The 15,418-nt window shown below is 46.7% G+C and overlaps 1 protein-coding gene across 1 annotated transcript in view; it reads right to left on the bottom strand.

Annotated features, from left to right (window-relative positions):
* The window catches only part of PAPPA (pappalysin 1), a 281,949-nt gene that overhangs the window by 25,328 nt on the left and 241,203 nt on the right, over positions 1 to 15,418 (bottom strand). Inside the window, exons 19-21 of the mRNA XM_075560393.1 lie at positions 14,460 to 14,569; positions 7,882 to 7,953; positions 1,613 to 1,711 (exon numbers count right to left, since the gene is read on the bottom strand). Coding sequence (XP_075416508.1) covers positions 1,613 to 1,711; positions 7,882 to 7,953; positions 14,460 to 14,569 — 281 coding nt within the window. The remainder of the gene's footprint in view (positions 1 to 1,612; positions 1,712 to 7,881; positions 7,954 to 14,459; positions 14,570 to 15,418) is intronic.

Below are 15,418 nucleotides of genomic sequence, written 5' to 3'. Positions count from 1 at the left end.
CCCCGGATCACCAGGGCTGCTCTGTGGCTGCCTGTGACCCTTTGTTTGTTCCAGCCTCTGGAACTTCCTTCCCTCTTCTTTAAAAATAAGAGACTCGTGCAAGTGATCCTTGAGATTAAATGGTCTTTCAATCCAGGATGTCCATGAACATAAAAGAAATACACACATTTACCTATCAACCCACTGAACAAAAGAACTGCTCTCTACTTGAAGTGCTCGGGTCTACCACCTCTTTCCCAACTTTCAACAAGAACCCCAAACTTCAGTTCCAGCTCCTGTCAGGGAAGTGGAAATGGCCACTCTTCCCTGAGTGATTGATATCCATCTAATTTATTTATTTAAAAAAATAAATTTTAAAGAACTAATTTAGTTATTTATTTAAAAATGTTAGTGGGGGCTCTTACAGCTCATCACAATTCATACATGCATCCACTGTGTCATGCATCCACTGTGTCATGCACCCACTGTGTCGAGCACATCCGTACATATGTTGCCATCATCACTCTCAGAACATTTGCTTTCTATTTAAGCCCATGGTATCAGCTCATTTCTCCCCTTCTCCTCCCTCCCTCCCTCCCTTCCTCCCTCATGAAGCCTTGATAATTTATACATATATATATAATGTCTTACACTGACTGCTGTCTCCCTTCACCCACTTTTCTGTTGTCTGTCTCCCTGAGAGTAGGTTATATGTCGATCATTGTGATCAGTTCCCTCTCTCTCCCCCTCCTTCCCCTTCCCCTCCTGGTATCGCTACTCTCATTATTCGTCCTGAGAGTTTATCTGTCCTGGATTTCCTGTGTTGTGAGCTCTGAGCTGTACCAATGTACATGCTCTGGTCTAGCCAAATTTCTAAGGTAGAATTGGGGTTATGATAGTTGGGGTGGCGGGGTAGGAAGCCTTAAAGAAATACAGGGAAGTTGTATGTTTCCTCGGTGCTATATTGCTCCCAACGTCCATCGCATTAAAATGTTCCACATTTACTATAAACCCTGAATCATCCTTATGTTTACCATGATACACAAAGCATGACAATCACGACCAAGACCACCCCCCCCCAATTCTACAAGTGTGAAGAAAAGGACACTGTAGCAAGCTCAAGGGTCATGAGGGACCTTACTGGGAATGGCTATCTTCTCTGCTGCTCTAGATGTAAGCCATACTCTAAAAATCTGTTTTCGCTAGGATTTTACCGACTACTCCTCTGCCTAAAACACTTGGCCTGGTCACCCCCTGCCCCTTTCCCTCCTTTCACCTTTCTTTGCAGATAGCCTTCCCTCTGCGCAGTAGTCTTCATCCCCTCATTTGTGGCAGGGGCCTTCTCTGGGGGCTCTATAGCAGTGGTCCACTGCCTTCGCGAGGTATGCACTGCTACAGTAATGGCCTGCTGTTATACTGAGTCTAAGTTTTGCCCTAAGGCACCAAATCCACATACATCATCCATGATTCTTATATACCTTGCTCCATGAGAATAAAAACAGTAAAATAAAGCTTGCAGGTAGAGTACTGACAACCTGAGCTAGGAGAATTCTGCCAGCATACAGGGGTAACCCTGGCCCAGTGAGCTTGACGCGCGTGGAGAAAGCAATAGGTGAGTGACCCGCTGGCCTACCTTTTTGGTCTTCACTGTAGAGGCGCAGCAATCCCCGCCATCGTAGTTGCAGAAGGCCCGGTTGTTGATGGCATCACAGTAATTGTCTCCCATGAAGGGCTACAATGGGGAACAAGGGAGGAAGAAGAGAAGGTCTTATTAGCCTTTGGGAATGAAGGGAGCCAGCCCCAACACCAGCCTCGGTAGGATTCCAGATGTCAGATCTTCTCACAAACCTCAATGGTCAGACCCCCTGGCTTCAATTCCCCCCACTCTCTTGGATAAGCTATCAAATAATTTCTAGGACTTATCAAGATTCTTATCTAGCCAAATTATTCTCAACTAAAGTACAGTTTCTCTGGGCAAGTTTGGGGATGCAGAGCCACAAACAGAAACCAGTTACATGTTCCTAAAGTCAGTAGAGTGTTTGATTTGAAGAAATAACATCTCAGCTCATTTTTTCCTAGAAATTAAAAACATCATTTATCATAAAACATGCAAACATATAATTGCATATTTGTAAGATGAATGAATGCAAACTTCCCAAGAATGATAAAGATTTTGGCACCATGGTCCATGTGGATCTCAGGGCAGCTTTTCCTCTGAGGGAGAAGGGCAGGCCTTTGTACTCTCATAAAGAGTTACAGTCTCAGAAACTCAAAGGGGTGTTCTCCTTTGTCCTAGAGGTCGCTGTGAGTCAGCATTGACTCAGCGGTAAATTTGGCTCTCTGTGCGTGTCTGTCTCTTTGCCTCTCTCTCTCTCTGAGAAAGGAATGCAGACACACCTGGCATCACCTGATTTACCTATTTGTATGTTACAATTCTCTGAACATGTCAGTAAACATTGCCGATCCCACCTTACAGCTGGAGGTCTTGAGGTCCAGGGACTTAGCTAAGATGTCTTGTAGTGACTAAAATCTACCATTGACGCCCTGTTTTCTTCACCGTGCTAGGCTGTCTCTATGACAGGTGGTTTGAGATTTCTCCCCCATGTTCCTTTCAAAAGACAATTAGGCTCAGCCACAACTGATGTGAACTCAGAGCCATCTTGGGGGAAAGTCCAGGCATCTCTGTGATTCTTTTGCTACAGGCACAGGGAGCTTCAACAAGTTCATGGAAAAGTAAAAATAAAAGATCATGGGATTGTTATCCCCATGAACTTTTTGACTCCCCTCTCGCCCTCGCATTTCCCTCTTCTACTTTTCGCCGCACTGTATTCTATGATCTGTTTATGTGTGTGCAGCTAGTGAATGACTGAAAACTCCTTAAACGCATGGTCAATGCTTAATTCGTCTTTGTTTCCCAGCACTTACTTCTGTGCTGGGCACGATTATGGCCCAGAGTGATGCTTCTGAAATAGAATGCGATTGTGCTGGCACAGTGGGAAGGGAGTCGGTAAGGATTTGGAAAACATGACTTCTGGTCTTCCAAATCGCCATCAGCTGACCAGGGGAGGCGGGGGAGTTACTGGGTGATTTTGGTTAACTGGCTTATTTTCTCTGTGTCTTAGATTCTTACTCAAAACCAAACTCCCTGCCATAGAATTGATGCCAACTTATGGCAACTCTACAGGACAGGGTAGAACTGCCCCTATATGTTTCTGAGACTGTAAATATTTACAAGAGGAGAAAGCCTGATCTTTCTCCCACAAGAGTGGCTCGGGAGGTTGAAGCTGTTAGTAGCTCAATGCATATAGCCACTCTGCCACCAGGAGCTTACTAGTTTAAAAAAAAAAAAAGATAAAATTTTGTCCACGGATTTCTCCAATACAAAATCGTGGGACCCTTGGATCTATAATGAAGATGAAATTAAAACCACTTTCATAGATATAAAGTGAGTGAAGCAATGTGAAGCCCTTAGGTCTCTAATGCTCAGTGGTTCAATAATTGGAAAGAAAGTATCATCAGTTGGCTAAGACTATCACATTCCAGCACAGCACCTGTGATCCAAAGACCTCTCCTCCCTATTCTGAATCAAGTTCCCAAGGAGTCCACTCTGTGTGGCAACCCTGGATTTTGCTTCTGTCCTCAAAATTCTCACACACAGAGCCTTACTACTCCAAATTTATGGTAGCAGATTTCATCTCATCATTGTCATGCTGTGCTCTAAAGTGTGATCTCAGCAAGGTGGAGCTAAGCACAGGTAAGGACTATGCTTGGGTCTGTTCACATGCACGTGGGTGGGTGAGTGGCTGCCTTCCAAACGCATCATTATATTCATATCAAAGTAAGGGGGCGCAGAGAAAAATAAATGACAGGCTGTTTTTGTCTGAGCTCAGGAGATCTGCCTGTGGACTCTGTTTTTTCTGTTCTTCCTCATATCACATGTGACCAGATTCATGTAGGAGACCAGTTTTCTGTTCTTTAAAGTAAAAGCATTGACTTAGTAAAGGAGTATCTGGGTGGAAGAGAAGAATTTTAAAAAATGAAGGTGGATCTCCCTTGGTTTGGCCCCTGAAAATAATAACTTCTCATTTAGGGGTATTGTCCCAATTAGAGGGGAAAGCTTAGCCACCTGGAGATTTCTCTCATCTCTGGCACTTCTCAGGCTGTTCCTTTCACCAGTCATGCGACAGGACAAACAGCTCATCCTGGAAGATCCAGCTCCCACACCAACCTCTCCGACAAGTCTTCTTTTCATTTATTTGTGACCCAGGCTGCTCTGTGCCTCCACGACATCTTGTACTTGCTTTGGTTAAAGCTCTTGGCACATCAGTTCAGAATTCTTGCTTTACTTGTCTACCTCCTTTTTATTACGATGCTGTGAGTTCCTCGTGGACAAGGAATGTGAATCATATATTTTTTGTACCGTGTCACTCAGCGCTGTAACTTGTGGAGTCACTCCCCACCCCAAGCTTAGTGAGCAGGGCCCATCTGCAAATAACCACCCCTCCTACCCTCCACCTCTGTGGGTGGAATGACTCCGTCTTTCCTTCCTTCCAGTTCTTGTCTCCTTCGTCTTACCACAGCTCTACCTCTCTCCCATTCTCCCAGAGAGCTTCTCTTTCTCCGGTCATCATGTGACTCCAGGGATCTACACTGTGATTGCAGGTGATAGAGGTGGGGGTGATGAGTTACTGGGTGATGGGTGACTACAGCCCTGGTAATGCCCCTGCGTTAGCTGTTCTCCCCAACTACTGCCAGCGCTCCTGGCACTGCACTTGCCAGGGACCTGGGAGTCATTTTGGTTTCACTTCCTCTAGCAGTGTCCAAGTGGTCCACACACTCCTCCCTCCACACACTGAATTCTAGTGATGCCACTGTTTTGTTTGTTTTTCCCCTAGATTTCCTAGAAAATGCTGGCTAATTTGACTCAACCTATGTCATATAAGTTTTGTAAGTAATTGTTTGGTAAAATTATGGATGGATGGATGAAGGTCAAGTTGATTCTGAAAAACCTTCCTAATTTGTTGGGAGTAAAATAAACGCATCCAAATATGACAGAACTGTTCTGTCACACAGCAGGTACTTAGCAAAGCTATGACAACAAATAAATAATGACCTCTTTGGACACACTACTTAGGGTACTGGACACAGGACTCAGAGATCACAAAATCAATTCTCTATCCCAGCTACCACTAGATACTCCATGCTGATGGCTCCTCACTGGTCCCAGTATTTGGAGCAATTTTAAGCTTGCATTTCAGCCTCAGACAAATGACAAACTACTAGCTCCAGTGTACGGAGCAAAGAGATGAGGGGCACCTACAAGGGCAAAGGCGATAAGCATCACTGGCAAGGCTTAGAGCCTGACAGGTGAGGGGTTCTGAGGCCTCCATGCTGATTCAAGAGAAGATCAAATTCTGCTGTCACACTGGATGCCCAGACGGCCAACTCAGCACAATGAGTTCCCAGGTCACCCAAGTCTCTGTTACCTCAAATCCTGGACTAATCCAATAGGCTGGAAGGAAGCAAACACAGCCTTGCTTTTGCTACACCTGGCTAAAGTTTGGGAGAATGGGTGTTCTCAGAGGCTACAGAATTTAGTGCCCTATAAATAGTCCATGGAGAGTTACTGACCGATACCCAGAAAGAAATGTGCAACCCAGAGATAATACTTCTTGACACAGGTCAGAGAATGGCTCCTGGACAGGAAGTGGCCTAGTAAAGGGTCAAAGGTCTCTTGCGCATGGAGGTCCAGAGACCTGGGTTTATGTTATTGAAACATTAGGCTAAATCCTCCCCTCTCTGATTCTCGTTTTCCAGCCTATACAATAAATAGGTGTCTGTTGTTCTTGTTAGGTGCGATTGAGTCAGTTCTGACTCATAGTTACCCAGTGTACAACAAAACAGAACATTGCCTGGACCTGCACCATGCTCTCAATTGTTCTTCTGTTTGAGTCCACTGTTGCAGCCACTGTGTCAGTCCATCCCATCAAGGGTCTTCCTCTTGTTTGCTGCCCCTCCATTTTACCAAGCATGATGTCCTTCTCCAGGGACTGCGCTCTCCTGATAACATGTCCACAGTACGTGGGATGAAGTCTTGCCATCCTTGCCTCTAAGGAGCATTTTGGCTGTACTTCTCCCAAGATAGACTTGCTTGTCCTTTTGGCAGTCTGTGGTATTTTCAAGATTGCTTGCCAACACCATAATTCAAATGCAATGATTTTCCTTTAGTCTTACTTACCCAGTGCCCAACTTTCACACGTAGGTGAATGAGGCAATGGAAAATACCATGATTCGGGTCAGGCCCTTAAGTTCTCAAAGTAATGTCTTTGCTTTTCAAAGCTTTAGGTTGTATGTAGATTTAACAAATTTAATGTGTGTTTGACCTCTTGACTGCTGCTTCCATGAGCATTGATTGTAGATCCAAGCAACATGAAATCCTTGACAACTTTATCTTTGCATCATTTTACCTACCAGTCTAGTAGTAAGGATTTTGACTTTCTTTACTATTTCTCGAGAGTGAGTGACAGGATTGTGGGGCAAAAGCAAGTGATCCGTGAGCAATAGTCCTTAGTAAAATGGGAACTTGAAAAGCGTACCTCATGTGGCTTTCTAAAGACTAGTTGTGACACTGTTGGTAAAAAGGCTTGGTATGTTAAAGCTGCTAAATCACAGTATCTTCCCTCCTTCATAGATCCAGTATTATGTAGACAGGGCTTTGGAACCAGAAAAGCCTGGATTGGAATTCCAATTCAGTCACCTAGTAATTGCATTTTGGGGTATAAGAGGGTGTACCCCCAAAAGAACTCAGTTTTTTTCAAAGCTATGTATTTAATTTTTTAAAACAAAATAACCTATCACCTTAAAATACTCTCCATTACACTTAATACATTTGTCAAATCTGCAACTCCATTCGTGGAAACATTTTTCAAACTCATATGTTTGGTTGGCTTACGGCACCTCCTTTGGTTTTTGTTTCTGTTTTTTTGTTTTGCTTTTCTTCACTTCTTCTAAGTTCTCGAATCACTCCCCTTTCATGTCCCTCTTCATCCATGGAAACAAAAGGAAGTTGCAAGGAGCAAGGTCAAGTGAGTCAGGTGCATGGGGAAAGAGAGGCATGCTGTTCTTTTAGCAAAAACTGGCACACTGAGATGGCTACATGACGAGGTACGTTGTTATGTGTCTTTTTACACACTGTTATGCTATCTTTTCAGAACCTCTAAATAGAAAGCTTGATTAACAGCCTGACCTGGTGGAACCAACTCCAAATGCACTACGAGTCAACCTTTTTGACCATTTGGAAAGCTGATAGACGTCCAGATGAGCTTTGCCATCAATCGACATTTCACTTTTTTTTGAAACGAGGAAACCACTAGTACACTTGAGCTTTCCCCACAGTGCTGTCCTTGTCAGCTGTGGTCAACATCACAACAGTTTCTGCGGCAGTTTTCCCAAGCAAGAAACAAAATTTCACAGCCGTGTAATGTTCTCTTAAATCGGCCATCATGAAAAACACTGTTTGAGTGAAATTGCTTTTACAAAAAATTCACTGTGACCAGATAGAACCTTCCTAGGTGACACCGTTGGGTGCACTAACTCTGAGCACGTTGCTGGATGCTCGCCTGGTGGGAAAAAATGCATACCATGAAAGCTCCACTCAGTGGAGCTTTGTTTCCGGTTTTTTTTTTTTTGGGGGGGGGCGGTTACTCCCTCACATGTTTCTTAATATCTCTGGGCCTCAATTGTGTCATCTTTAAAATAGGATTGCCAATTCCTGTCTGAGGCGTTCATTAATCAATAGTAATAAAAATCCATAGCTACCGTTCATGGTAGCCAACATTAAAATAATTATAATGACAGAAGAACATTCTAAGGAGGTAATAGGCATCTTGCCCTGACACTCACCTCACAGCCCTTGACACAGTGAACCAGAGCAGGGTGAGGGTACCACCTGAGACCAGCAGTACAGACAACTCTCTGCAGAGAAAAAGAAAGAACAAATGGTTACAGGGGTTGGCAGCTGGGAGGAAGTCACTCCAGCGCTTGTGCCACCTTCAACTACCCCACAACTGCCATCATCTTGGCATTTGCATGGAACCTTTGCCTGGATGCTGCAATAATAGGAACCAGAAGATTCTAATAATATTGTGCTCACAGCATGTGCCATGATCCCATGCTTCCCTACCAGAGCCCGGGGCTGAGGAGAGGGGCTGGAGGTTGGAGACCGGATCAGAAAGTCTCGTCAGAAAAAGAGTTTGACCAATTGATGGAGTTGGGGATAAAGGAGAAGTGGGGAGGGAGAGAGGGAGAGAGAGAGAGAGAATGTTTGTGTTTGTGTCTGTGTACAACAGGACAGAATGTATGAAGCTGGGTTTTTCAATGTACATTGAGCACCATGTTGTCAGCACCACTGTGAGGGGGTATCAAAAAGCCAGGGTCCTCAGTCCCATTTCAGACCAAATGGGTTCAAATTTCTGGGATCACTTCCCAGGACTCTGCATGTTACAACTGGACTCACAGATGATTCTAATGTGCATTACTCCTTGAGAGCAGGCGGCCTGATGGGAAATGTCCTAGCTGCTGGTTCAAAGTCTGGGAAGGCAGAGGACTCTATATAGTCACCTGCTGCCAGGCCCTATGGGCCCACTCAAAACCCCGGAGTTCACCTTGTGCTTTTATACCCCAGTGACTTCATGATCCATGTCGCCCTGTACTGAAATGTCCTTCCTCACCTACCACCTGGAGAGACCTGGGTTAGCTCTTAAATGTCTGCTGAAGACGTATTTTCTTGTGGTGTCTTTCCCAACCTCCTCAAGCCGAGTTGTAGTTATGTATCTCAAGACTTATTTATAACCACCTTTAGTAACAATAATTATTGTAATGATGACAACTAAAAGGTACTGAGTGCATCTTTGGTGCTAATTACTTTGTGCATTATCTCATCTGTCCCTCATTGCTATGCTGTGTGGTAGGCATTAGTCTCTTGTCAAAAAGAGTATACATTTCCCAAGTGTCATGGATGTTAGGTAAATAAACCAGGAGTTGAAATCAAGTCATTTCCAGGCGCAATCTAAGGCCTGTTGTGACATAAATGCCAACATGATGATATGCTTTTAAAGTGTGTGGGAAAAAAAATAAGGAAGAAGATAAACGAGTGGCAGGAAGGAGCGCAACATAAAAATTTTACGTGTTCCCTTTGCTATTCTGTCAGAGATGCCTCGCTTTTTATGCAAAATTATAATGACTTCCTTTAAAAATCCAAAATAAAAACAACCAGGATGTAAATATTCTGCCTTGCAATGAGAATTGACCCTGTCAAGAACCAGCTGCGAAGTCCATCTGATCCGGGCTTGCTCTCTTGGCTGAATGCCAGCTGATTAATTTTAATTAAGAAGTGAACAGTCACATGGCCCAGAATATGTGACCAGCCCATTCCCTCCAGAGAACAAGAGTCAAACTGTAATTAGGTTTTCTTGGTAAGCTTAGAATAAAGAGAACCATGTGATTCTAGAGACCTGGCTAAGACTAGGCTGGGTGTCCATCTTGCCTGCTCCAGAGTCTCTGGTTCGCTGTTGTCTCTCCCGTGCCTAGACCAGTGCCTGCCTGGCACATAGAGGATGATCGATAAATATTTATTTCATAAATGGGTGGATCCATTTCAAAAGAAAAATGGCTTTGCCAATACACAGTAATTCCTGAACTATTGGATGGTGTGTGTGTGTGTGCACACACACACCATGCCTATAAATACCAGGGCTAGCATAATGTCTCATTTAGAACCAGCTTCATGTTGACTGAATTAAAGACCTTGGGATCGCTGACATAACTTGAAGGTCTGCCAAACAGTGTCTCAAGGTGAAGCCTATCTTGCCACCCTTCCTGCTGTCTCCTTCGACACTGTCTGCCTTCTTTTAACACACACAGAAGGTGTACTGAAAAAGGCCAGGAGCTCTGATAGACCGTGACATCACAGCCAACTTGTTTACAAGTATGCAAATGAAAGAGCACGGGCTCAGGCAGCTGGAGCTGCCATTCTGACTGGAAATGCTTCACACATTTCCATTCTGAAGCTTGGCTCACCCATCTGTGAAATGGGTACCAAAAATCTGTTTTGTAGGCTTGTGTTGATGATGCAGCGAGAGAAGTAATGTGGGCCTAGGTAACCCAGGACACCCCCCTTTTTTTTAAGCTTCTTGAGGGTAGGGCTTGGGTGTTAGAAGTCTCAGTTTCCCTTCAAAATCTCACAGAGCACCGTCAACAAATAAATGTCAACCAGCCCAGAATTCCAGTGACTCTGCTCTCTCTTCCTTCCCTCCTTCCTTTGGCTCAAATGCCTTTCTTTCCTGCTGCTTCCCGACCTGGGGAAGTATAGCCCACTTTCCTCCTCTGACCGCCTTAACTCTGGCTGAGATCTCTGGCAGCGTTTGTTCCGGGCATGCTGGAGGGGCATTTGGTAGTGGTTCAATATGTAGAAAACACCAAGGTTAGGATCCACCAGGGATCCGACTCCCGGCGCTCCCTGTTTATTGGAGAGCTAATTTAATCCATCTGTAGGAGTGCCTTGGTGTGGTTGTCCATGTTTCTGTCAGTTGAGGTCTACCTGACACGAGTTCAGAAAAAGGACTTTTATACTATCTGCATGAGCCTATTTATCTTTCCAAGGCTTTTGGATTTTCCACTATGACGCAGGGCTGCATGTCCCACCTGCCTCACTACAGGGCCTCTCTGTGTGCCCGGAGGCCTAGGAGAGGGCGCAGGGGCAAGAGCTGAGGGAAAGAGCGAGTTGTTTACACCCCAAGTTGGGAAATCCCCCATGGGCCCCTCAAATGTCAGCCTTGTTCCTCGCGATGCCAGTGAGAAATCTAGCTCAGCCCGCGTCCTTTCAGACCAGGATTTGAAAGCGAGCTTTCATGTCCTGTCTTGGTGGCTAGAGAGCAGACTGTCCGCATCTTCACCACCATCACCTTGACTTCAAGACCGTGCTCAACACCATCATCTTCATTATCTTCCTCCCCCTTTTGTGAGCAAGCACTATGCTCCAAGTCCCAGGCCCCGAGTCTTCTCCTCACTTCGATTCTACAGTAACCACACCATGGGTACTATTCAGGATGCTCATTTATGCAAATGAAACCATGACACAGAGCAGCCAAGCAACCTGGCCCAAATCACCCCTACAGACAATGGCAGTGCCAGTAATAAAATATACATCTGTCGGATTGCAGGCCTTATATTTTGAACCACGATACCTCCCTCAAATTCCTCCAGCCCCTGAAGTTTTAAATAGAAAATCGCTTATTCTTTTGACTGTTGGGAAGACCAAAGCTCAGAAAGACTTTGATAGAAATGTAGGAGGTGGCAGAAAAGTAAGTTATTTCTATCCAACAGTGTCTCAAAGACAAAACCCATAGGGGATGAGCCCCAGATGGAGCTGAGGTCAGTGAGAAAGGCTTAGGAGAGCTTCCTCAACCTGAGGCCCAGATCTGACCTGAGTCCCAGAGGGGCCCGGATGTCTTTGATGAGTGGATCCTTGACTTAGAGAACCTGTGGACAGGGAAACATATTATTTATCATTTAACTTACTTGGGCATTTTGTTATCCATTACTGAGTCCCTAGTTTGATTCTGGGTAAGCTCTTTTAAAAGCTGAGCATTTTTCCCTCAAGCCCTGGTGCTTGAAGAAGACCTGCCATTTGAAGGGGCCTAACAGGTGGTTAGTAAATGCACAAAAGGACAGATGATGACAGGAGTGGATGTCTGAGTGTGCTTTGAGTACATGAGAAATCACTGGAATTAGGGGCCTCGTCCCCTCTCTGGCTTCATTCCTCTCCAGAGCATGCAGTGTGTCTTCGTCAATACAATAGAGAGAGTGGACTTAGCATTCAACCAAGATCTAGGCCATCTCTGATCTTAGCACCCTCTTCGGGGTTTTCAACAACACTGTTTCTTTTTCATGGGAACCCTGGTGGTGCTATTGAGTGTTAGCCTGTTCACTGCAAGGTTGATAGTTCAAACCTCCCAACCACCCCATGGGAGAAAGATGCGACTCTCTGTTTCCTTAAAGATCCTAAACCCTAATATAGGGGCGCTATGAGTCAGAAGCAACCGAATGGCAGTGGGGTTGGTTCCCCTTTGCAGGCATGCATCCTGTCTCTTTTGTATGTACATGTTGCATATATGCAATACTCAAAATATGTAGGGTGGATGCAGATTGAACCACACTGGTTAAGTCAACTGAGCCTCTGGCAACCTTTCTGAGCCTCGGCTTCTTCGTGGCGCTTAAATGTGGATATCATTTACCTACTTGGGGTGTGGTGGAGACCGGATGCAGTAGCTGTCTGAAATTGGCTGACAGTGGCTGCGTTTTATAGACTTTCACTGAGTGCCGAGTCCCTTTTCCGTCTGCTCCCTCTGTCCCTCCTAGGAAAGGGCTTGACCCCTGGGCAAACTCGGCAGCAGGCCTCTTAAATGCCAGCTCTTCCCTTCTAGGTTCTAGCCACAGCTGGGAAGAAATGTGGCAGGGGTTGGAGCAGAGCCCCAACCAGACTCTCTACCTCGAGCTGGTGCTCAGAAACAGGGGAGCAGCCACGAGGGCCTTGCTTTGGCTTGGAAATGCCTGTACAGCAGCTGTTTCTGTAGCTCTCCCTGCACCCGGGGCAAGGGTGCAGCAGAGGCCAGCTTTTCTACCGTATTCCTGGAAATCATCAATCTCTGCCCTTCGCCCTCCTCCTTTTTTTCTACCACATTTTTTTCCTCCTGGATAACGAGGCCTCCGGAGACCAGTGGAGGTCTGAACCTCGTTATGGCACTCTCGGTAGACCAGCATCAATAAGGGCAGGCAGACCAGGGAGCTGGGTGGGGGCTGGGGCGGGTCGGCAGCGGGTGGGCACTGGGGGGAGTAGCTGGTTGGGGGGGGGGGCTCGCGGGCTTTCAGATCCCTGGATTTATTTCACAATGAATTATAACAGAACCCTTTAGTGCCTTGGGCTCACAGAAGGAAGAAGGGGAATTCACCTAAGGGTCAGGGGGAAGGTCTTGAAGGGACCTCAGTCTGCATCCCAAGCTCAGGAACCCTTGGGGACTGAAGGGTCAGGAAGGTTTCCTGTGTACCCTATATGTAAGGGTGGCGCATTTGCTTTGGGGTATGTGGGAGTTAGGTAGACTTAAGGGAGTGGAGGAATTGGCATGGGAAGAACTGCCACCCCCCTGCTAGTAATTCTAGTTCGACCTAATGTGCGACCCTGGGCTAGTCCTCCCGCCCTCGATCCTCAGTTTCTCCAACTGTTCCATACGGGCATGTGCCCCATGGTCTTCAGCATCCTTGTGACTGGCATCTAGGTTCTGTGCACTGCAGGGGTGAGTTCCAGTGGGGCTCAGGAGGAGGGGGATTTGGCATTAGGAATGGGAAACGCATTTTGAGGAGGAAATGCAGAGGGCTGACTTAAGGATGTGAGAGAGTCAGAGGTAGAGACAGCGAAGATGGCAATGGAGGTGGGCACAGTAAAGGAAGGGAAGAGAGGGAAGTAAAGTGAGAGATCAGAGGCAGGAGGAAAGAGAAACCAAGAATGAGAAAAGAGAGACAGAAAACAGAGCTGACACTGGAGAGACAAGGATGGAGATAAGAAATAAAGAATGAGAGAAAACAAGTGGAGAGCAAAGGGGAGAAGAAGGCTGGGGATGCAGAGGGGAAGGGGCCGGGCCCAGTCCAGCGCCAGGCCCGTGTGCCCAGAGTGCTGAGGAAGGCCTTGCAATCCATGCCCTCAGCTCATTTGAGAAACAGAACACCAGGTATCAGGTTCTGCTCCAGCTGGCCCGGCACAATCTGCAGCAGGCAGCCAGCCAGCCACTCCCTGGGTATGTGAGGGCAGGTCTCCCAGGACCCCAGGCAGAGAGGCGGGTGGAGGGAGACATAGCTAAACCCCAACTTCTCCCTCATCCTTCAGGAGGCACAGCCACTGCCAGATCTGGTCCATGAAGCCCAGAAACCATTCTACCCTGGAGGGCATAGGCGGGATCCCAAATCAGCTCTGGGGCCCCTATCATTTGGGTGACCTAAGGGAGGGTGACCAAATCTAAGGTCAAGTGGGCAATGGCACCAGCTGCCACCAGGGTAGACCCTCCATGATCATCTGGTCAGGAGCTTGCCAGTCTGTCACTGTCACATAATAGGTGCCCCATAAATAGACAGGTGCTAATCTCCCCCTAAGGAGCATCAGTGGCATATGGCTTACCAGTTGGGCTGCTGACTGCAAATCAATAGTTCAAACCTCCCAGTGGCTCCCCCAGAAAAAGACGAGGCATTTAATTTTTGTAAAGAATCGCTGTCTCAGAAACCGACAAAGTTCTATGGCCCTACAGAATCACAATGAGTCAGAATCACCTGGACTGGCAGTGAGTTTGGAGTTTTTGGATAACCCTTAACCCCACAGCAACTGGTCTCCATGAAAGCATTAGGGAAGAGAGGACCCATTTGGCCTCATCACTCACCTGTACACGTGTGGGATTCAGCCAGTGGGGGATGTCACGCACGGTCACGTTCACTGGCAGGATGATGGACTCGCTGTTGTGGTCCAGGCACGAGATGGCACACTCCGACCCTGAGAGCAAGCACAGCACAGGTGGCAGGTCAGCACACCGTCTCCCAGTAACCTGGATGAGACTTTCCTTCCTGGAATAGACCCTGCCACCTCTAGTTCAATGAACCTGACTCAACTACCCCCAGGGGCAGTAGCAAAAGGGTCACCTTCCCTGGCAGGGCTGGCTCTGGTCTTCCTGACTCTGTTCACTAGTCTCCAATCCAGCTGGCACCCAATGCCAGGCTCATCGGCCGCGAGCCCGGTTTGGTCATGCTCCTCCTCCGCTCAAAAGCTTCTCCAAGGTTCTCCACACCAGACAAAGTCCAACCGCCTTGCTGGGCACTCAAGGCCTTCCAGAGTCTTGCTCAATCTTATCTCCCACTGACTACCTTCAACCCTACTAAACTACAGCTGGTTTTCTACCCATTCCCCACATTCCCCACCTTTACACATCTACTCCTGTGCACACCATCCCTAAAACGTCCTCATGATCTGGTTCCCCTGGGCAAATTCTATTGGTTCTGCTAGTCTCCTTTCAAGCCTTCTGAACGTCTCTCTCTTGGGGGCACTGATCTGATGAGGCTCACTCCCATCCTGCTATTGCCCGCCTTGTGCCTCTTCTGCGCAGTTCGTGCTGTCCCTGAGAGATCAGGGTTGGTGACTGATATTTCTGGACCTCTGAGGCTGAGCCAGTCCCTCTTGCCTAGGGAGAGCATAGGAATTCAAGATGAGCCTGTGAATGCAGCGCCAGCCTGTTGGTCCTTACTCCTTTCCTACCCTCCCTTGGACTTCGGAGACCTTTCCCACTCTTCTTCAACTAGTCTGTTACTAATGACCTTCACTCCTCAAGCCTAGTCTCACTTCCTCAGA

Source organism: Tenrec ecaudatus, chromosome 10 (assembly GCF_050624435.1).
Source record: "Tenrec ecaudatus isolate mTenEca1 chromosome 10, mTenEca1.hap1, whole genome shotgun sequence".
NCBI lineage: Eukaryota > Metazoa > Chordata > Mammalia > Afrosoricida > Tenrecidae > Tenrec > Tenrec ecaudatus.
This window is presented reverse-complemented; position numbering and strand designations above follow the sequence as displayed.